The 22055-nt window shown below is 50.6% G+C and overlaps 2 protein-coding genes across 6 annotated transcripts in view; one reads left to right on the top strand and one right to left on the bottom strand.

The window, feature by feature from the left end:
• Window positions 1-68: 68 nt before the first annotated feature.
• Window positions 69-2644, bottom strand: TMUB1 (transmembrane and ubiquitin like domain containing 1). Its single transcript, XM_049862472.1, has 3 exons — window positions 2560-2644; window positions 1363-1781; window positions 69-1069 (listed from the first exon to the last, which is right to left on the bottom strand). The coding sequence occupies exons 2-3, from the start codon at window positions 1749-1751 to the stop codon at window positions 718-720; spliced, it is 741 nt and encodes a 246-aa protein (XP_049718429.1). The 5' UTR covers window positions 1752-1781; window positions 2560-2644; the 3' UTR covers window positions 69-717.
• A 14633-nt stretch (window positions 2645-17277) lies between these two features.
• The window catches only part of AGAP3 (ArfGAP with GTPase domain, ankyrin repeat and PH domain 3), a 93209-nt gene continuing 88431 nt past the window's right edge, over window positions 17278-22055 (top strand). For 2 of the 5 annotated variants that reach the window (XM_049861895.1, XM_049861894.1), the window contains exon 1: window positions 17279-17899. In XM_049861895.1, coding sequence (XP_049717852.1) covers window positions 17575-17899 — 325 coding nt within the window. In that variant the 5' untranslated portion in view covers window positions 17279-17574. Of the gene's footprint in view, window positions 17900-22055 lie in introns of all 5 variants that reach the window. The other 3 variants (XM_049861898.1, XM_049861897.1, XM_049861893.1) reach the window with 2 other exon arrangements.

Raw genomic sequence — 22055 nt, 5'->3', positions numbered from 1 at the left:
CGGCTCCCGGAAGCTGCGCGCGCGGCGCGGGGGCGGGGCCCGGCGAGAGGCGGGGCCAGGACGGCAGGCGCAAAAGGGGCAGAGAAGGGCAGGGCAGAGGAGAGACACCTGTCGGCTTGAAGAAGTGGAGCTGTGCCGGGGCCCACTGCATGTCCTTCACTCCCTTTCCTCCCAGTAGGCCAGGGCTCCCTGACCCACAGCCCCACAGCCCCACAGCCATGGGCCCCACACACCCAGGCACAGCGAGAGTGAAAACTTCAGCTTTTTAATCTGCACGTGTTCCAGAAAACCACCATCTGCTGCTCCCGCTCCCCTCCACAAGCGTCGCAGTCCCTGAGTCCCCAGGTCAGACGAAGGAGTATCAGGGACTGGAGGTGACTAGGTCCTCCTCTTCCAGAGCAGAGCACTAAAATGGGCCCAGTGGGGTTGCCCGACTCTGTCCAGGGCCTAGGCAGCGACAGCAGCTGCCTGACCCCGAGGAGCCCACTGTCAGTGGGAGCTGAGGGCCAGCAGCTCCAGGAGGGGGCTCGGTGCCATGGAGGTCACAGGGAAGGGCCTCTGCTGGCCCCCGGAGTCCTCGGCGGCGAGGGTCTGTGCTCCAGGACAGAGGGAAGAGGCAGGCCGGAGAAGCAGGCCTGGGCAGACAGCAGCTCCCACTCCGTCGTGGGGAGCAAGGTCCAGAGGGGTTGGCAGTGCTGCCCACTGCCCGTGGAGGGACTATGGGCGATACATGGCAAAGGCCAGGAGACTGAGAAGCAGAGTGAAGCCGGCTAGGCCCAGTGTGGCGGTCAGCGGAAAGAAGGGCCGGTACTGGATCTGGCAGTACCAGAGCAGTAGCAGCAGCAGAAGCAGCAGGGGCAGCAGCAGGCTGCCTATTTCCAGCCCGGAGGGGCCTGGCTCTGATCCCGGTGGGCAGGGGGGATGTGGGGGACCGGCCCGTGTGGACACGTGGCAGTGGAGAACACAGCTGGGAGGGAGGTGAAGGCTGCCCAGGGTCTGGGAATCGTCTCCTAGAAGTTGCCCTTGGTAAATGAGTCGAACCTGCTGTTCCCGGCCAGGAAAATGGGTCCTGAGGAGAGAGGGCCCTGGGTAAGAGAGCAGGCCTCAGCCAATCCTGGTCCCTGCCCTAGAACAAAACCCTGCCCCCCCTCTCTGCCCCACACCCCACCACCAGATCTAGCCTCAGTGGGGGCGGTCTGCTACCAGGGGACAAGGACTGGACCAGCATGTAACTTATGGACCTTGGTTCCTTCATTTTAAGGTAAGGGGGATGTCTCTGGTGGCCCACCCGGGTCTGTGACCACTCCCACCACATTCTTTAGCATTTTGCTCAGATCATCACCCCGCTGTGGCCCAGCTTACCTTTTCAAGGAGCCGATGGTGTCCTGGGGCCATGCCCTGGCCACCTGCTCTGAATCATTGAGGAATTTCAGCCGAAGCACAAGGGGCTCCTGTGGGGAGTCTGGTGGTGGCGGTGTTCCTGGGATGCCTGTGCCCGGCTCTGGCTGTGCAGCTGGACCTCTGTGTCTCAGGCTGGGGGCCTCAGCTCCGGGGGCCGCCCCTCTGATGCTATCGGTAGCTACCACGGCTTTGCTCGGCTGTGCTGAAGTTGGGGTCCCTGACGGCTGGGGCAGTGGGTCGGCCCTCTCGGCAGTGTGTGTTGAGACCCAGGCAAGGGCCAGCACCAGGAGGCAGGCAAGCACCGCAAAAAGGATGGTCACCTCGTCACCCACCCCTTCAATCAGGGCCATGGCACCCACCTTGCCCGCTGCGCTACCGAGCTGGAGAGGCACAAAGAATCCATGAGAGGCTGGCTCTCTGGCCAAGAGCCCTCTGAACGCACTCCAGCTCTCCCATAGCCCTTACTCCTCTGCCCCCTGTACCCAAGCCACATCCCGCGGAACAGACTGTTTGGACTCCCGGTCGCCACAAACTCCCCAAGGTGTTTTTCAAGGTGTCCCGCTCCACCACCAAATCGAAAGTCCTAACTTCAGGTAACCTGAGTTCTAAATCTCTTTAGCCAGGTCCCTAATTCACTCAAACCCCATCCCAAGGTAAGGACCCCGGTCTTCTAAGGAACTCCTCCCCTAAAGTCAACGCCCACCAAGCTTCACCCCACAGCTTATCTACTCCACCCTCTACTTCACCCCACAGCTTATCTACTCCTCCGTCGCTAAAGTTTCTTCAAGGGGGCGGAAAGGCCTCTATGCGCCCCCCGTTGCCATTCAGCCAAACCCCAACAGCTTCCTAAACTCCCCCACATCAAACGTCAAGCTCCGCCCCCAAGCAAGCGGCAGCCTCCGGGGTTTGCCACCCGCCACCCTCCTCGGCCCCCCCGACCCACGCCCACCCCAGCCCGCGGCGGGCCGACTCCGCGCGTCCCCGGGAGCCTCTCCGAGCCTACGCCGCAGCCGACCCCAGACCCGGCCCGGGGAAGGCGACACCTCACCCTCCCACCCCCGGCTCCTCCATCCACCTCCCATCTTCCCGCCCCCAAGCCGCTGAGGGCACAGCGATCCCGGGCGGGGCGGGGCGGGAGCGGGCCCGCGCGGTACTCACCGCCCAGCCCCGCCAGCTCCATGTCGGCCCGCGGGCACTTCCGGGCGCAGGCGCCGAGGCCGCAGGCACCTGCAGGCGCCCTCCTTCCCGGGCGGCCGGCGCATTGTGGGAGTTGTAGTCCGCGGACGGGCGCGGCCCCGCCCCCTCCTCGCGCCCCACGGAGGGCTTGGCCGGCTGCCCAGGAAGGAGGGTGGCTAAGGGGCCCGAGCGGGGCTGGCTTGGGGGTTGCGCTGGTCCCCAGAGGTTTGGGCGGTGGCTGGATCGACCCCTCCCTTACCAGCAACCGGGCATTTGTCCCTTCAGAAAAAAGTCAGCTGGAGCACCTCAGAGCGCCCTGTTCGAGATGCAGTAATGAAGGCTCTGGGGAGGTTGGACCCTATAGCTTTGCTGGCTCCTACCGCGGCCTACTCCATTGTTGGAGTGGACGCCAGAAGGCACCCCGGAACCCAGTACCCATGGACTGCCCCACCAGGCTGACTGAGGATACCACTCCCCAAGGCTGGTCCTTGTCCGTTACCTTGCACTTGTAGTACTGTAGAAGAAGCATGGACTTCAGAACCGCCAGAAACGCAGAATCCTTATCGTGCGTGTCAGCTATATGACCTTGGGAGAGTTATCTAATGTCCTTGAACTTAAGCTTCTTCATTCCTAAAACATACCTCATCAGGCAGCTGTAAATGAGAAATGAGATGTTTTACTAAATAAATATGAAAACCAAGTATCTGGACACAGTAGGTAGTTGCTCACCTGGTATCGGTGCACTCCGTCCACTCAAGCCAGGGCTCAGAAATTAGAGCGTTACTCTGAAGAGGTTGTGACCCCCAGCCTGGCCTGGACCAGCTAATTTCTGTGGGTTTTCCCTCCTTTCTTTAGGCTCCTCTAGCCACAGAGACCTCACTTCTTGGATGGTCAGTCTTGATTAAAAATAACCTACCCTAAGGTTCTCATCCACCACTCATTTTGTCAGTTTGTTGTACTGTGGTGGCTTGCCTGTTGCTGTGATGCTGGAAGCTATGCCATCAGTAGTTCAAATACCAGCAGGGTCACCCACGATGCAGAAATTTCGGCAGAACTTCCAGACTAAGGCAGACTAGGAGGAAGGACATGGCAATCGACTTCTAAAAAATTGATCTGTGAAAACCTTATGAATCGCAGCAGAACACTGATATAGTGCCAAAAGATGAACCCCTCAGGTCGGAAGGCACTCGAAATACCGCCAGAGAAGAGCTACCTCCTCCAAGTAGAGTTGACCTTAATGACGTGGATGGAGTCAAGCTTTTGAGACCTTCATTTGCTGATGTGGCACAACTCAAAATGAGAAGAAAGAGCTGAAACAACCATTAATAACCTGAACGTGGAATATATAAAGTACGAATCTAGAAAAATTGGAAGTTGTCAAAAATGAAATGAAATGCTTGAAGATAGATATCCTAGGCATCAGTGAGCTGAAATGGACCGGTATTGGCCATTCAAATCAGAAATCATATGGTCTAAAAATATACTGGTAATGACAAACTGGAGAGGAATGGCATCACATTCATTGTCAAAAAGAACATTTCAAGATCTATCATGAAGTACAACACAGTCAGTGATAGGATAACCTCCATATGCCTATAAGGAAGACCTGTTAATATGACTATTATTCACATTTATGCACCAACCACTAATGCCAAAGATGAAGTAAATGAAGATTTTTACCAACTTCTGCAATCTAAAATTGATCAAATATGCAATCAAGATGCATTGATAATTACTGGAAACAAAATTGGAAACAAAGAAGGATTGGTAGTTGGAAAACATGGCCTTCATGATAGAAATGATGCCAGAGATTGCATGACAGAACTGTGCAAGACCAATTACCTATTCATTGGAAATAGATTTTTTTCAACAATATAAATGGTGACTATACGCATGAACCTTCCCAGAGGGAATACACAAGAATCAAATTGACTACATCTGTGGAAAGAGACAATAGAGAAGCTCAGTATCAGTCAGAGCAAGGCCAGGAGCTAACTGCAGAACAGACCATCAATTGCTCATATGCAAGTTCAATTAAAAGTCAAAGAAAATTAAAACAAGTCCATGATAGCCAAAGTACAATCTTGAATATATCCCACTTGAATTTAAAGACCATCTCAAGAAAAGATTTAACCCTTGGACACCTTTTTAACTCAGCACTGAAGGCACTCCTGAGGTTCACCCTTCAGCCAAAGATTAGACAGGCCCATAAAACAAACGATAATACATGTAGCTCAACCATGTATCCAAGACTAAATGTGCATACCAGCCCAGGCGCAAGTACAAGAAGGCAGGAGGGGACGGGAAAGCTGGATGAACGGAAATGGGGAGCCCAAGGTTGAGAAGGGGAGAGTATTAACATGTCATGGGGTTGGCAACCAATGTTACAAAACAATATGTGTATTAATTGTTTAATATGAAACAATTTGCTCATAAACCTTCATCTAAAGCACAGAAAAGAATAATAATAGATTTGATGCACTGAACAGTAATAATTGAAGACCAGATGAGTTGTGGGATATCGTTAAGGACATCATACATAAAGAAAGCAAAACCAAACCCATTGCCATCGAGTCGATTCCCACTCATAGCAACACTATTGGACAGAGTAGAACTGCCTCATTTGTTTTTCAAGGAGTGGCTGGTGGATTTGAACTGCCAACCTTTTGATTAGCAGCCATTAACATTTAACCGCTGTGCCGCCAGAACTCCTGAAGAAAGCAAAAGTTCGTTAAAAAGACAGAAAAGAAGGAACAAAATGAATGTCAGAAGAGACTGAAACTTGATCTTGAATGTAGAGTAGCTAAAGTGAATGGAAGAAACCATGAAGTAAAAGAGCTGAACAGAAGATTTCAAAGGGTGGCTCAAGAGGATAAAATAAAGTATTATAAAGAAACGTGCAAAGATCTGGAGTTAAAAAATCAAAAGGGAAGAACACACTTGACATTTCTCAAGCTAAAGGAACTGAAGAAAAATTCAAGCCTCAAGTTGCAATATTGAAGGAGTCTATGGGCAAAATATTGAACAACAAGGAAGCATCAAAAGATGGAAGAATACACAGAGTCACTGTACCAAAAAGAACTGGTCTACGATCAACCATTTCAGGAGGCAGTATATGATCAAGAACCAACGGTACTGAAGGAAGAAGTCCAAGCTGCACTGAAGGCATTGGCTAAAAAAAAACAAAAAACAAGGCTCCAGGAATTGATAGAATACCAATTAAGATGTGTCATGGATTGAATTATGTCCACGCAAAAATGTCTGTATCAGTTGGGCTGGGCCGTGATGCTCGGTATTGTGTGATTTTCCTAAATGTTACGAATCCTGTCTCTTAATGAGGGAGGATGGGTGGCAGTTGCGTTAGTGAGGCAGGACTCAACCTACAGGATTGAATTGTGTCTTGAGGCAATCTCCTGAGATATAAAGATAGACGCAAGCAGAGAGATGAGGGACCTCGTACCACCAAGAAAGGAGCACTGGGAGCAGAGTGCATCCTTTAGACCCAAGGTTCTTGTACGGAGAAGCTCCCAGTCCAGAGGAAGATTGACAAGAAAGACCTTCCTCCAGAGCCGACAGAGAGAGAAAGCCTTCCCCTGGAGCTGACACCCTGAATTTGGACTTTTAGCCTCCTTTACTGTGAGAAAATAAACTTCTCTTTGTTAAAGCCATCCACTTGTGGCATCTCTGTTATAGCAGCGCTAGATGACTAAGACAAGATGTTTCAACATGGATGCAATGCTGGAGCGCTCACTTGTCTATGCCAAGAAATTTGAAAGACAGCTACCTGGCCAACTGACTGGAAGAAATCCGTATTTGTGTCCATTCCAGAGAAAGGTGGTCTAACAGAACAAAGAAGTTATTGAACAATATCATTAATGTCACACACAAGTAAAATTTTGCTGAAGATCATTCAAAAACGGTTGCGGCAGCATGTCAACAGGGAACTGCCAGAATTTGAGCCGGATTCAGAAGAGAAGCAGAATAAGGGATATAATTGCTGATGTTAGGTGGATCTTGGCTGAAGGCAGAAAATACCAGAAGGATGTTTACCCGTGTTTTATTGACTATGAAAAGACAACCAGCTATGTGGATCATAACAAATTATGGATAACATTGCAAAGAGTGGGAATTCCAGAACACTTAATTGTGCTCATGCAGAACCTGTACGTAAACCAAGAGGCAGTGGTTCAGACAGAACGAGGGAATACTGAATGATTTAAAATCAGGAAGGATGCGCATCGCGGTTGTATCCTCTCACCATACTTATTCAATCTGTATACTGAACAAATAATCCGAGAAGCTGGACTACGTGAAGAAGAAGGTGGCATCAGAATTGGAGGAACACTCATTAAAAACCTTCGATATGCAGATGACACAACCTACTCGCTGAAAGCGAACAAGACTTGAAGCACTTACTGATGAAGGTCAAAGACTACAGCCTTCAGTATAGATTACACCTCAACATAAAGAAAGCAAAAATCTTCACAATGGGACCAATAAGCAACATCATGACAAACGGAGAAAATATTCAAAAGTTGTCAAGGATTTCATTTTACTTGGATCAATGCCCATGGAAGCAGGTGCAGTTAAGAAATCAAATGACGTATTGCATTGGACAAATACGCAGCAAAAGACCTCTTTAAAGCATTAAAAAGCAAAGATGTCACTTTGAGAACTAAAGTGTGCCTGACCCAAGCCATGGTTTTTTCAATTGCCTCATATGCATGTGAAAGCAGGACAATAAATAAGGAAGACTGGAGAATTGATGCATTAGTTTTGGTGTGTTGGTGAAGAATATTGAATACACCATGGACTGCCAGGAGAATGAACAAATCTGTCCTGGAAGAAGTATAGCCAGAATGCTCCTTGGAAGCAAGGATAGCAAGACTTCGTCTCACATACTTTGAACAGGCTATTAGGAGGGACCAGTCCCTTGGTAACATACACAAAACGTACACAGTCGGTAAAAAAGAGGAAGATCCTCAACAAGATGGTTTGACACAGTGGCTGCAACAATGGGCTTAAACACAGCAATAATTGTGAGGATGACGCAGGACTGTTTCACTGTGTTGTACACGGGGTTGTTATGAATCAGAACCAACTCGACAGCACCTAACAACAACAACAGGGTTCTCATGGAGTCCCTTGGTGGTGCAAATGGTTAATGCATTCAGCTGCTAACTGAAAGGTTGGAGGTTCAAGTCCACTCAGAGGCATGTTGGAAGAAAGGCCTGGTGATTTACTTCCAAAAGCACGCTTCTACCCTGACACACATGGGGTCACCATGAATTCAGTCAGCTTGATGGCAACTGGTTTAGGATTCATGTAACACATGCCTACTTTTGGAAACAAGTACCCCAAATGTTGCTTTGGGAATGTCAATTTAGATTTATAATTTACAGAACTAACATTTCTAGTTCCTTCCCTCCCATTTATTGTACAGACATTTATTAACTGTATACTATATGACAGGCATTATGCAAGGTGCCCTGGTGGCTCAGTGGTTAAGAGTTCAGCTGCTCACCAAAGGTCAGCAGTTCGAATCTACCAGCCATTCCTTGGAAACTCTATGAGGGCAGCTCTACTCTGTCCTATAGTGTTGCTATGAGTTGGAATCAACTTGATGGCAAGGGTATGCAAGATGCTGTAATACAGTGGTGAATTGGATCCCAATACCTGCCCTCAAGTGACTTGTATACTAACAGATGAAACAGACATGTAGACAGCCCATCAGTGCTAAAACAGGTGTGTGCTGGCCACGGGTGCAGCACATTTGAGGAGCTCTTCATCCTCAGCATCTCTCTTGGGAAGTTATCTTGCAATTTGCATTACTCAACTATCTTAGGCAGGGTTATCTAGAGAAGCAATATCAGGGAAGTGTGTATGTGTGTATATATGTTGTTGTTAGGTGCCATCAGGTAGGTCCCAACTCATAGCAACCCTATATACCACAAAATGAAACACTGTCCTGTGCCATGCTCACAATCATTGTTATGCTTGAGCCCATTGTTGCAGCCACTGTGTCAATCCATCTCATTGAGGGTCTTCCTCTTTTTCACTGACCCTGTACTTTACAAGCATGAAGTCCTTCTCCAGGGACTGATCCTTCCTGACAACATATCCAAAGTATATAAGACATAGTCTCATCATCCTTGCTTCTAAGGAGCATTCTTCTTGTACTTCTTCCAAGACAGATTTGTTTGTTCTTTTGGCAGTCCATGGTATATTCGATAGTCTTCACCAACAGCACAATTCAAAGGCGTCAATTCTTTGGTCTTCCTTATTCATTGTCCAGCTTTCGCATGCATATGATGCATATATATATATGTAGAGAGAGAGAGAGATGGGTAGGTAGATAGGTATAGAGAGGGATTTATATAGAGAAAATGGCTCATGAAGTTGTAGAGACTTTAAAGTTCCAGGTTCATGGATCAGGGTGGAAGCTTCTCCTGACTCGTAGTTGCGGGGGCTGATGAACTCAAGATCCGCAGGTCAGATGGCAGGCTGCTGGCTCAAGTGCCAAGAGCCAGAGTTCAGATGATGCGAGCAGAATGCAGGATTCAGAGGAGAGCAAAAGCAAGTGAGCTTTGCCAGAAAGTCCATATATGTTGGATTTAGGCCATACCCCAAGGAAACTCCCTTTTAGTAGATTGGCTGCTCCTAGCAGATCTCACTATAGAGGTGATTACATCATTACGTAACTGCCAAACTACATCATAACTGCCATATCACTGAGAATCGGACCCAATCAAGTTGACACACAACCTTAACCATCACTGTCCACCCCTTAGCAACCTGGCACCAGTACGCACCTCCTTTAACCACACATAATCTCTAAATACAGTTATAAAGTCATATATGAACCTAACATGATACAACTAACATACACACAACTGAAAATGCACTAGCCCTGTTTACATTTGTCATAGTTAAGGCTGTGTGTCAATTTGGCTGGGCCATAATTCTCAGTGATTTGACAGTTATAGTGTAGTTTGGCAGCTATGTAATGATGTAATCATCTGATGATGAGATCTGGTATAATGTAATCACTTCCATGATGAGATCTGCTGTGAGGAGACAACCAATTGAAAGGGCTTTTCCTTGGAGGTGTGGCCGGTATCCAATATATGTGGACACATCTTATATTTTATAAGTGAAGAAAACAGAAATATTTGGTGCACACATACAAGGAAGAAATAATCATAACAATTACAGTCTTCATTTCTGCAATTGGTCATGTAGTCGTAACCAGTATTTAGAACTACCTTCTTCCACCACCGGTTTCATATTCCCTTTACCCTCAGCAAGCACTTCAGCTGGTTGTGGCTCTTTGGTGGGGTGACCCAAACCTTCATTCCCGAAGGGTCTGGGTTATTAGTAGTTATGTTGGAATTGGGTTGCTGTAGTTTTTCATCGACTTTAATCACAGGGCATGGTATTATTAAGAGACGCCATAAGGGATCTCCTGCATTTCAGACATACTCTTCTTTATATCCATTATGTAATATCAATCAGATTTCCCTTTGGTAGTCAGGATCAATCACACCAGCGCATGCGGTAACTCCCTTCTTTGCCTGTTGATAGAGAGGCATGAGGAGCCCGAAGTGGTAAAGTGGCATTATTAGCTTCCAGTTCAATAGAATTAGTGATGTGTCTTCAGGTGGGAGCATTCCTCTATTTGGAACTAAGACCTCTAGACCCACAGAGCATAGGGTCTCAGGGACAGGAACCAAAAATTTTGTGAGTGGGTCACTAGGGGTAATAGTGAGTGGTGTCATTTCTATCTCCACCCCTCGATTCCTGGAGCCATGAGTGCTGGCTACGGGAGAAACAACACTCTATATTGGAGCTAACTTAGAATATATACAGCCTTCTGCAGAACCTTGCCCCAAACTTGCAACGTACTGCCACAAAGCTGGCATTGTAATTGCGTCTTTAGAGGGCCATTCCATCGTTCTATCAAGCCAGCTGCTTCAGTATGATGGGGAACATGGTAAGACCAGTGAATTCCATGAGCCTGAGCCCATTTCTGCACTTCATTTACTCTGAAGCAAGTCTCTTGATCTGGGGCGATGCTGTGTGGGATAATATAACTGTGGATAAAGTATTCTGTAATTCCACAGATGGTAGTTTTGGCAGAAGCACTGGGTGCAGGGAAGGCAAATCTGTATCCAGAGTAAGTGCCTATTCCAGTAAGAACAAAGTCCTAACCTTTCCATTATGGAAGCAGTCCAATGTAATCAACCTGCCACCAGGTTGCTGGCTGATCACCTCGAGGAATAGTGCCATATTGGGGACTCTGTGTTGGTCTCTGCTGCTGGCAGATTGGGCACTCAGCAGTGGCTGTAGCCAAGTCGGCCTAGGTGAGTGGAACTCCATGTTGTTGAGCCCATGCATAATTTCCATCCCTGCCACCATGGCCACTTTGTTCACAAGCCCATTGGGCAGTGACGGGAGTTGCTGGCGAAGTAGGATGACTGGTTTCCACAGAACACATCATCCTGTCTACTTGATTGCTAAAATCCTCCACTGCTGAAGTCGCCCCTTGGTAAGCATTCACATGAAACACAAATATCTTTACTTCTTTGGCCCATTCAGGGAGGTCTATCCACATAACTCTTCCCCATACCTTCTTGTCTCCGTTTTTCCAATCATGTTCCTTCCAAGTCCCTGACCATCCAGCCCAACCATTGGCCACAGCCCATAAATCAGCACACAATTGCATATCTGGCCATTTTGCCTTCTAAGCAAAGTGAACAAACAGGTGCACTGCTCAAAGTTCTGCCCGTTGGGAGAATTTTCTTTCACCACCATCCTTCAGGGAGGTGCTGTAAAGGGGTTGTAGTGCTGCCCCTGTCTACTTTCGAGTGGTGCCTGCATATCACACAGAATCAACTGTAAACCAGGCATCAGTTTTCTCTTCCTCAGTCAACTGATCATGAGGAATTCCCCATGAGGCCATAAGTGCAGACTTGGAGAGGGATGGTAATATGACAGGAGTACAGACCATGAGCATTTGGGCTACTTCCTCATGCCACTTACTTAGGACTGATCTCATATGTACCACTTTCATTTAATGATGGAGTGCTGCTATGCACATCCAATGTTATGGCTCTGTGGGTCAGACAACACCCCATCAATGGGTAGCTCAGTCGCATGGTGACTTGGTGGCCCATGGTTAAATATTCAGCCTCTACTAAGGCCCAGTAACAAACCAAAAACTGTTCCTCAAAAAAGAGAGTAGTTACCTGCAGAGGATAGCAGGGCTTTGTTACAAAATCCTCAGGGTGTGGGCTGTGATTCACGAATATGGGCCTGCCAAAGACTCCAAACAGCATCTCTATATGCCACTGATACTTCAAGTACCGTTGGACCAGCTGGATTATCTGGCCCAAGTGGAACAGGAGCTTGCACGGCTGAACCTGTTGCAGAAAAGCCTTCCCTTATTCTGGGCCATGCTCAAAACTATCAGCTTTCCAAGTCACTTGATAAAAAGGCCAGAGTAACACACCAAATGTCAGATATGTTACCTCCAAAGAGGCCCAGCAGGCATTGTGCTTCCTTTTTAGTTGTGGGAGGGCCAGATGCAACAACATATCCTTTACTTTTGAAAGAATATCCCTACATGTCCCTAGAAGTTTCACTGAGGTAGAAGGTGCCTGAATTTTTGTGGGATTAATTTCTCACCCTGGTGGTGTAGTGGTTAAGAGCTATGGCTGCTAACCAGAAGGTCAGCAGTTCGAATCCACCAGGTGCTCCATGGAAACCCTATGGGGCTGTTAAACTCTGTCCTTTACAGTCGCTATGAGTATGAATTGACTCAACAGGAATGGGTTAGCACGAAATGTTTTATCAATAAGTCCAGAGTCATTGACACTTCTTCCTTACTAGGGTCTGATCAGCATAATATTATCAATGTGATGGACCAGTGTGTCTTGTGGAAGAGAAAGGTGATCCAGGGCACTGTAGACTAAATTATTATATGGTGCTTGAGAGTTGATATATCTCTGAGGTAGGACACTGAAGGGGTATTGCTGGCCTTGCCCACAGAGGGCAAACTGCTTCCGGCCGTCCTTGGAAACAGGTATGGAGCAAAAGACATCAGCCAGATCAATAGCTGCATAACCAGGGACCAGGAGATATATTAATTTGGTCAAGCAATGAAACCACAACTGGAAAAGCAGCTGTAATTAGAGACACCACCTGGTTAAGTTTTTGATAATCCGCTTGGATGATCCATATTATCCAAGATCCATCTATTTTTTGCACTAGCCAAAAAATGAGCTGAATGGGGATGGGTTGGAATCACCACCCCTGAATCCTTCAAGTCCTTGATGGTGGCAGTGATCTCTGCAATCCCTCCAGGAATTCAGTACTGCTTTTGGTTTACTGGAAACCCTGGTGGCATAGTGGTTAAGTGCTATGGCTGCTAACTAAAAGGTCAGCAGTTCAAATCCGCCAGGCACTCCTTGGGAACTCTATGGGACAGTTCTACTCTGCCCTATAGGGTCGCTATGAGTTGGAATTGACTCGGCGGCAGCGGGTTTGGTTTGGTTTACTATTTCCTAGCTAGGGGCAGTTCTAATGGTTTTCACTTAGACTTTCCTACCATAGTAGCCCTTATGCTACATATCAGGGATCCAGTGTGTGAGTTCTGCCAATTCCTGTGTATATCCATTCCAATTATGCATTCTGGAATTGGGAAAATCACTACAGGATGAGCTTGGGGATCCACTGGACCCACTGTGTGAGAAGGACATTAGCTAAGACTCTATTAATAACCTGACCTCCATATGCCCCCACTCTGATAGGTGGGCCACAGTGACATTTTTGGCCTCCTGGAATTAGTATTAATTCAGAGTCAGTGTTCAGTAATCCCCCCAAAATCTGATTACTTCCTTTCTCTCAATGAACAGTCACTCTCATAAAAGGCTATAGATCCTTTTGGAGAGGGCTGGGAGAAAGATTAACAGCATAAATTTTTTGCAGGATAGTGGGGTCCTTCCTCAAGGGTACCTGGCCTCCCCTTCATTCAAGTGGTTGTGGGTGTGTAAAGCCGCTCAAGTCTGGGAATTGACTGAGGGGCCATGACTCTCTAGTCTGGTGATTCAAGTTGGACTGCTGTTCACTTGACCTAGAAGTCTTCCACTTGTACAGATCAAGTAAATATTTAGCAGATTTCATATCTGTTTAATTCCTAGGGACACCATGGCTAAGTTACCAACGTCCTAAGTCCATACGAGTCAGGCTATTCTGATTACTTCTTTGGCTGCTGTCCATTATGGTAACCACGCCCACCTTGTCTTTGTCAGTTGAGTGCAATCACTTGCTCCCTACCACCACGAAGGCAATCAGCCCCATTGTAGTTAGGTGTCTTAGTTCAGTTAGGGCAGCTTCTACTGTCAAATCTGACTTACATAAAATAGCATTCATAGCAGTCTTCAGAGATGCTGGGGTACCTTCACAAATTTGTTCCTCACCATTGTGGTGAAAGGTGTGTCCTCTGGCGCTCCATGTGTGGGTCTGTGGGTCCAATATGATAAATCCACCCTAACATGCCAATTTCCCTAAGCTTTGGATACCTTCTTCTACCATATACCAAGGCTGGCCTGGTACTTCAATATGATTTAGTGTAGGCAACTGTGTAATCCATGTTTCAGTAACCCAATCAAAGAAACTATTAGATCCTACTCTAACCTCTTGAGCTGAAACAGTTAATGAAGAATCTGTGCTTAGTAGACCCATATTAATAAACACACCGATCCAACTTTATGTTCCTTGCACCATTATCACGCACTCTTAATAGCCATTCCCACACATATTCCCCAGGTTTCTGTTTGTACATATTATAAAAGTAAAGCAGTTCTTTTGGAGTGTAGCATACCTCCTCCTTGGTTACATTTTGTACTTCATCCTTTGGGTCCTTTGGGACTTTTAGTTATACATTTAGAAGCAAAAATGGGCGGTGGGGATTTCTCCGCTCCCCCAAACATTCAGCATTGTCTTGTAAGACATCTGCCTCAAGCTATGGCCCAGGTGATGAATCAGATGCTGCCCCAGATGATATCTCAGACAAAGGCTCTACAGACACAGCCAGGTTAATCTCATCAAATGGGGGTGGAGGGGCTTATGGTTTTATTGGCAGGAGCAACTCAAACAGATTTTAGGGGCTCAGTAACCTCAGCTTGCTGATTATCTGTCCATGTGTCCCCATCCTAAGTTTCAGTGTCCCATTTCTTCCCAGTCAATGCCCTCACTTTAACTTGCAGACTCCATCTGATATTGGGAATTCAACTGGCATTGCAATTCAGCCACTGTGGGTTTGGTTTTCGGCAATATCAGCTCTGTCATTACAGGAAATAAGGCTTTCTTTCAGGGCACAGGTGGCAACTTTGAGGTTGATTATGCAGCACTTGAGCTTTGACTCTTAAGTCCGGAACTCATTTCTTCCCTTCACTACTTTGTCTAGTGAAAGTAGGACCGACCAACTAGCTTCCTTATACTTCTCATTCTGACAAAATTGTGTAAAACTATCAAATATGTCATTGCCCAGAACCTCACCTCTCACCAATACTCAATCTATTGGTGGTGATATTTTGTGTATTTCTATTGCCACCTCACACCATGGATTAGCACTGCCCTCTTTACTACTGGAACCAGAGTCATCAACATCTTTAAGACTAGCCAGACCTGAGAACCAATTTAGAAAACTCATTCTTACAATTTTGTTTCTCTAGAACCACCCTTGGTACGAAATGTCTTATGCTGGGTTCTCTAGAGCAGCAAAACCAGTGCAGCATACATAGATAAATAGATAAAGACACAGAGAGAGATTTATATCAAGTAAATGGCTGACTCGGTTGTAAAGGCTGGAGAGTTCCAAGTTCATGCCTGGGTCAGGTTGGAGGCTTCTCCTGACTCACATAGCTGCAGGGACTGATGAACCCAAGATCGGTGGGTCAGAGGCAGACGGCTGGCTTACAGTCTGAGGAGGCTGACGAATCCAAGATTGGCAAGTAAGGTGGCAGGCTCCTGGCTCAAGTCCCAAGAGCCAGAGTTCAGATGATGATGAGACAAATGCAGGGTCCAGAGCATGGCAAAAGCCAGAAAGCTTTACCAGAAAGTCCATATACATTGGATGCAGGCCATACCCCCAAGGAAACTCCCTTTCAATGGATTGGCTGCTCCTAGCAGATCTCACCAGAGAAGTGATTACATCATCACATAACTGCCAAACCCCTGAGAATCATGGCCCAGCCAAGCTGACACACCACTTTAACCAACACAGCATCTAAATGACATGTTACATGTTGCTTTTAGAATTACGGAACATCAGAGTTAGGTGTTCTGTCCAACCCCTATATTTTGCAGATGAGGCCCAGAGAGGTTACAAGACATCCTTAAGGTCACACAGGTAGAAAACCACATCTCCAGAAGTCGGGGAGACCCCAGTGTTGATTAGATTGCACCTGATTCTTTGGAAGCTACAAGAAACTTAGGAATGGTGACTAGGTTTGTACTGGAGCTAAATTGTGGGGGCAGCTACTGCGGCGAAAGGCCCGGCTTGGCATGGAAAATGGGAGTGTGTGCGAAAAGAATGGCATGTGCCGATCAACTGTGACAGTGGCTATCTGGACACAGCCCTGACAGGCTGATTGGTTGGGGTTACTGTCCTACACATGCCACCTTTTGTGGGTTTTAGGAGAGGCTTTTTGGAGGGCAGGCGGGAACTGGTTAGCAGAGCTGCAGGCAGCTCTGGCAATGGGAATGTAGAGGAACTGGGGTATTGAAGGGAGTTCCCAGGCCCCAAAAGGAGTGGATATCAGGAAGGTCAGGTTGGACAAGGGGTGAGAACAGAGAGAATGAAGAAAGCCACACGGGTGGTGGGGAGTTTCTTGGATGGGGTGGGTGGAAGAAGGCATAACATTTTACTCCTCCCTCTTCTTCCTCTGTGTACTAATAGAGTCCTGCTTCTTTCAGGGGGTGGAAGTGAGATCTTCTAGGAGAGGCTGGTCATAAGAAGACAGGGTGTGGGGGGCCGGAAGTTGTTCAAAGTGTCATTTTCAAGGCCTCAGCCAATGAAGCTCTCAGGGAGAAAGAACTAAGGACAGAGCTGGGAAACCAGATTGTCTGCCTCTGTACTGCAGCACTGTACCCTGTACTGCAGTGGAGAGCCCGGGCCGCTGGCCCGAGAGCGACGGGGGCGGGGTGGTCGCTGGGGCTGACCTCGGGCGGGGCCCAGGGACAAGGGAGCCTTGCTGCACCGAAGGGAAGGGAAGGGAAGACGATGTCAGTGAGAAGCAGCTGGGCCCAGGCAGGCAGCCAGCCCTACCCGGCCAATCAGCCGCGTCACTCCACACCCTCAGGCGCAGGGAACTGTTCTGGCTCTGTCCAGAGTTCGGACACCGCCGAGAGCAGCGCGAGGAGGCGAAGGCGACAGCCTGGGCCTGGGCGGACGCCGGAGCAGCGGTCCCGCCCGGGCCGGCGGCCGGAAGGCGGTGTGGGTGGGGGCTGCGAGGAGGCGGAAGGCCGAGGCGGTGGGCGGGGCCGGGCCGCGGCGGCGCTGGCGGGTGGGGGCCGCGGGAGCCGGGCGCCGGGCGGGGGCGGTGGCTGGGCCGGGCGCTCAGGCGGGCGGGCGGGCGGGGGCGGCGGGGAGGGGGCTTGGGCTGCGTGTGCCGGAGCCGGCGGGGGCGGCGGTGCGTGCGCATGACGCGGGGGGAGGGCCGGGCCGCGCGCTCCCGGGCCCGTTGTTTTGCTGCTGGAGGCTGGTTGCAGGCGGCGGGATCGCGGCGCCGGGCAGCTCCCGGCAGCGGCGGCCCCAGCGTGAGCGGCGGCGGCTCCTGGCTCGGCCCTGCCGGGGTCCCCGGCCCCATGCACTAGCCCCGCGCCGCCAGCTCCGTAGTCGCGGCCCCGCCAGCTCCGCGTGCCCGCCGCCGCCGCCGCAGCGCCGCCCCGGGCCCCAGCTGGGCCCGACTCGGGCCCCGCGGCTCCGGAGCCATGAACTTCCAGGCAGGCGGGGGACAGAGCCCCCAGCAGCAGCAGAGCCTGGCGGCTCCGGGGGGCGGCGGCGGCGGCGGCGCGGGGGGCGGCGGACAGTTCGGCGGCGCTGTGCCTGGGGCCGGGGGTGGCGGCGGCCCCTCGCAGCAGCTGGCCGGCGGTCCCCCGCAGCAGTTCGCGCTCTCCAACTCGGCGGCCATCCGGGCCGAGATCCAGCGCTTCGAGTCCGTGCATCCCAATATCTACGCCATCTACGATCTGATCGAGCGCATCGAGGACTTGGCACTGCAGAACCAGATCCGAGAGCACGTCATCTCCATCGAGGGTGAGCGGCCCGGGGGCTGCGGGAGCCGGGCGCCGTGGGTCAGGCCTGGCCACGCTCTCCCCGTCGGGGTCCCTGCGCGCCCGCGGTCCGGGCCACGCGGCTCACTGGCGGGCTGCGCAGCAGAGCCGTTGCGCAGGCTTCGCCATGTCTCGTCTAGGGACATATTGGGGCTGGAGGCTGGTCCCCTTTCAGGGAACACGTTTTCCGCTCAGGGACGGGTGCGCTTGAAGCCGCAGAGGCTACCCGGGGCTGGGGCAAGATCTGGGCAGGCCTGGCTGGGGAAGGTGGGCGCGGCGGAGGGCCTCGAAGGGCTGGGAGGGGCGCTGCCGGAGAGGCGTCTGAGCAGCTGCTCGGCCTTTGCCTGGCACTAGGCGGGGGATTGGAGTCCGTTAGTGGACGGCTGCTTTCCCGGGCCCAGCTCCTGCGGGCCGAGAGGGTGGCGTCGCCGCGCCGCGCCCTCTCCCGGCGTACACGCCCCCACGCCGCCGCGCTGAGCGGGCTGCGGGCCGGGTCTGGCGCGGGCTTGGGCGCCGCAGCCGCGTGGGCGGCCCACCCGTCGGTCGGCGCCTTCGCCTGGGTCCCGCCCGCGCCCTGCCACCGCCGCTGCACTCGGTTGAAGCGCTTGAGATTGTGCCAGGGGCTGCGCGACTCTGACTGACCTCCAGGGACAGGGCGCCCGGGCGCCGGAACGCAGTGCGCTGCCTAGCGCACCTTTCTCCAGGCTCTTGGGCCCTGGGCTTGCGCTATTGAGGGGCAGGAGAATCGGATGAACGCTGCTTTCACATGTCCTCTGGTTTGGCGACCTTCGAGAGGGAGGCGGGCAGATGGGCCTTGGCCTGGGCCATCTGCTTCCTTCTCTGGCTCTGAGTTTGAAAAGGGACGCCCACCAGCAGGTGGTGGGTTTGGGCCTTAGTGAAAATACCAGGGAGAAGGCAAGGCCTTTTGCTGATGACATGGGGTTGTGGGCAGGTAAGGCCCCACTCCTTTCTTCACCTCTTATGTGTGGCTCCGGGGCTCCTTCACCTGAACACCACCTTTCTGCTTTGAGAGATCCCCAAAGCTGAGAGAGGAGAATTCAGCCTTCTGGGAGTGAGGAACCCACTTAGAGCTGGGACCTTGTCCTTTTGTTGTAATGGTTTCAGACTGACATCCTTCTGTCCTTTTCCCAACCCTCTTGTCTCTTTCCCTCTTAAGGCTGAGTTCGTTGTGAACTAATTAGGTGGCAGAGAAAACTCATTAACATGGATCTGAGTCAATGGCCTGAATCCCCCTTGTGGCTGGGGACTTGGAGATGGCATTTGTGTGAGCCAGGGGCCCCAAAGAGGAGGAAGGCACCAATTTTTTTCCTCCTAGGTGAAGGGGGTGGGAGAAATGCCATTCCCTGCAGCTTTACTGTCCCTTGGAGAAAACAAGAAAAGTTCCAGACCAACTCCAAGATAAGCCCCCAGTCCCTTTTGGGGTGTGAAGGCACTTAGTGGGGCAGCCACAGAAGGGGTGAGGGAGGAACCATCTGCTCCAGAGCCCTTCTTCAAACAGGGAGGGGCAGGAAACCAGCCTAGTTCTGGGTCTAACTCCAGCTTAGTGGGACCCATCCCCAGCTTAGGAGCTCTCTGGTTGGACATTTGCTGTGACGTGAGGGCCATGGTTCCTGGGACACATTCAGGATCTTTGGTGCCATCTTAAGTGCAATATGACAGGCAGAATCTCCCATTTCGGAGCCCCTCGCCATGGCCAACTTCCCCCTTGCAGCTTGGAAATACCCCATTTTTCCGTCTGCTCGGCTGAAAGCTTGGTATTACCACTGTGAAATCCTGGGACCCAGTGTCTCCTTGTCCCCAGACCTAGCTGCTTCTCACACATCCATTCTCAGTCTCCCTCTCATCATGCTGGTTCCTTGCTGTTTCTTGGCAAGGCCTCCCACTTCTTTTCTCCTTCTCCCCTTTTTCCCCAGCCTCTCTCCTGGAATCCATCCTTGTTGCCCACCTCAATCCAGCTCTTCTGCTGTAGGCAGGCTTTAAAAAACTCTTTCTTTAATCTCTGTCCTGGATCCTTCCTGCAATAGAGCCTCTCTCCATCTGCCGAACCATATTGCTTCTGTCCTGCAAAGCAGCATCCCCTCCTTTCTCCCATAAGAGAGAGGGGCTGTGCAAGCAGGGCGTTTCCCATGCTGACGCTGAGCCTGGATGGAGCCCCTCCTGCCAGACAGAGCAGCCCTGGGTGGAGGTTGTTACATAAACGTGTATGTCACCTTGGATGCTAGTCCGTGTGTTTACTAGAGTATGAGCTTGGTAGTGGGAAGGACTGACATTTTCAGAGTGTATAATAAAGCCTCTTTTTCACTCTGGTTAATATTTTGTTCAACCATTTCTTTATCTCAGCCCTGATGAAGACCTGGGTGGTGTAGTTAGAGAATCTATTTGGGAGTGAAGAAGATGGGCACTTAGCCCGACTGTCCCCTCTGTCTCTGTTCCCCTCTCAGTCACCTCTGACCCCTCTGTCCAGAGCTCTGGCCCTGAGAAGGATGCAGAGAAGCACTAGACTTTTCTTGGCTTCAAGGCAGGGTTTGATGGGAGGCAGGCCATTTTGAAAAGTTCATTTCCCGTAGAAGGCCAAGGAAAGAGAAAACTTGTCCACTTGGTCTTCAGGGAATGAAAGAAGCACACCCAAGAGCTGAGGACGGAGGGATAGAAGAGCCACTACGTGTACTGCCTCTGAGCTAGAAGGGGCTTTAAGGAGCCACCCTTTAGTGGTGGGGAAACTGAGGCTCAGGGAAGGGAGTGATCCATGCAGCTACAGCCAGGGACAGTGTGGGGCCCCTGGCAAGGGTGTGGCATTCTCTCACCACCAGGTAGAGGAGCTTCCCTGACTTGCTGCGTCTCCTGACTCGGTCCTAGAAAGAGGGACATGGAGGAGCCAGGGCTCAGTCCACATAGGAGGACAGCTTGGGCATGCGGAACAGGGGATGTTGGGTCTAACAAGCCAGGAGCCTGGAGAAGCTGTTGGGAGAAACCATCCTCCAGAGTATAGCATGTAGCCTGCGCTTGGGGGTGGTGGGCTTCACCTGCCTGCAGGGAGGGCCTGGGAGGTGGGGCCTAGAGTTTCCCCAAGAGTGCCAGCCAGGGGCTAAGGTGGAGGTGGGCGAGACTACGCGCGTGTGCCGTCTGGTCACCATTGTGAGAGCAGGGACCCAGGCTGTCACTGTCAGCAGGGTGGTATTGTCATGTTTCTCCTTTGGTTTCACCTATTTTCACAGTGGAGTTCCTTTTGCGCAGTCCAGTCTGTCTCAGCTGGACTGCTCTTTCGCTCGCTCTCCCACTTATTCAGGTAACTAACAGTTTTGCATGCTTACTGGGGGCTCTGCTTGGTATTGGCAACCTTCTACAGGGACTAATATAAAGAAATGTTCATTTTTACCTGCTTGGTTCAAATCTAGGCTGGGGCTGAGGCCAGGTCAATTGGGGTGTGAGCTCTGAGGGTCCCTACCCCACTGTTGAGACCCTCAGCCAGCCTGCCTTCTCTGTGGGCCTCCTTCAGGCCTGTGTGGGGTTCTGGAGTTCGTCTGGCGTTTCGTGCTTGTCCTGTGACTTGATCCTGATGACAGCCCTGTGATGGAGAAAGGACAAAAATAATCATATCCATTTTAGACAGGGAAGCTCTCTGAGCTCATTTGCACTTCTTACTGCTCCTTGGGTGAGGATTCCCCAACTGGGCTATTTATCACACTCTCACACTCCCCAAGGGACTTGCAAAAATACGCAGTCCTGAGGCTCCCTGTCAGTAGGCTGGGATGGAGGCCCAGGGATCTGCATTTGTAACTTTCCCAGGTGATTCTGGTAATTAGCTGGTTTAGGGACTGAGTGCCTGGTAGGGCTTGCTTATTTAGGACATTGCACACAGGGCTCTAGGAATTCTGAAAAAGAGCCTATCCGTGTGGGTGCTAGTAGCCAGGGAAAGCTGCATCTGTTCCAGATACATCTATTTAGCTCCTACTGTGTGGCCCAGTTGCATCTAGCACAGTTTAAGGCAGGAAGGAAGAACAAAAGGGGATGGAGGAAAGAAAAGGAGCTGTGCTCTGACTTTGGACCCCAAGGTCTGGGCTAGGCACTGTCCCCCCCAGGCATGGGATGTGGGAGGAATGGATCAGCCTGTAGGAGGC

The sequence above is a fragment of the Elephas maximus genome, chromosome 20, assembly GCF_024166365.1.
Source record: "Elephas maximus indicus isolate mEleMax1 chromosome 20, mEleMax1 primary haplotype, whole genome shotgun sequence".
Lineage (NCBI taxonomy): Eukaryota > Metazoa > Chordata > Mammalia > Proboscidea > Elephantidae > Elephas > Elephas maximus.
This window is presented reverse-complemented; position numbering and strand designations above follow the sequence as displayed.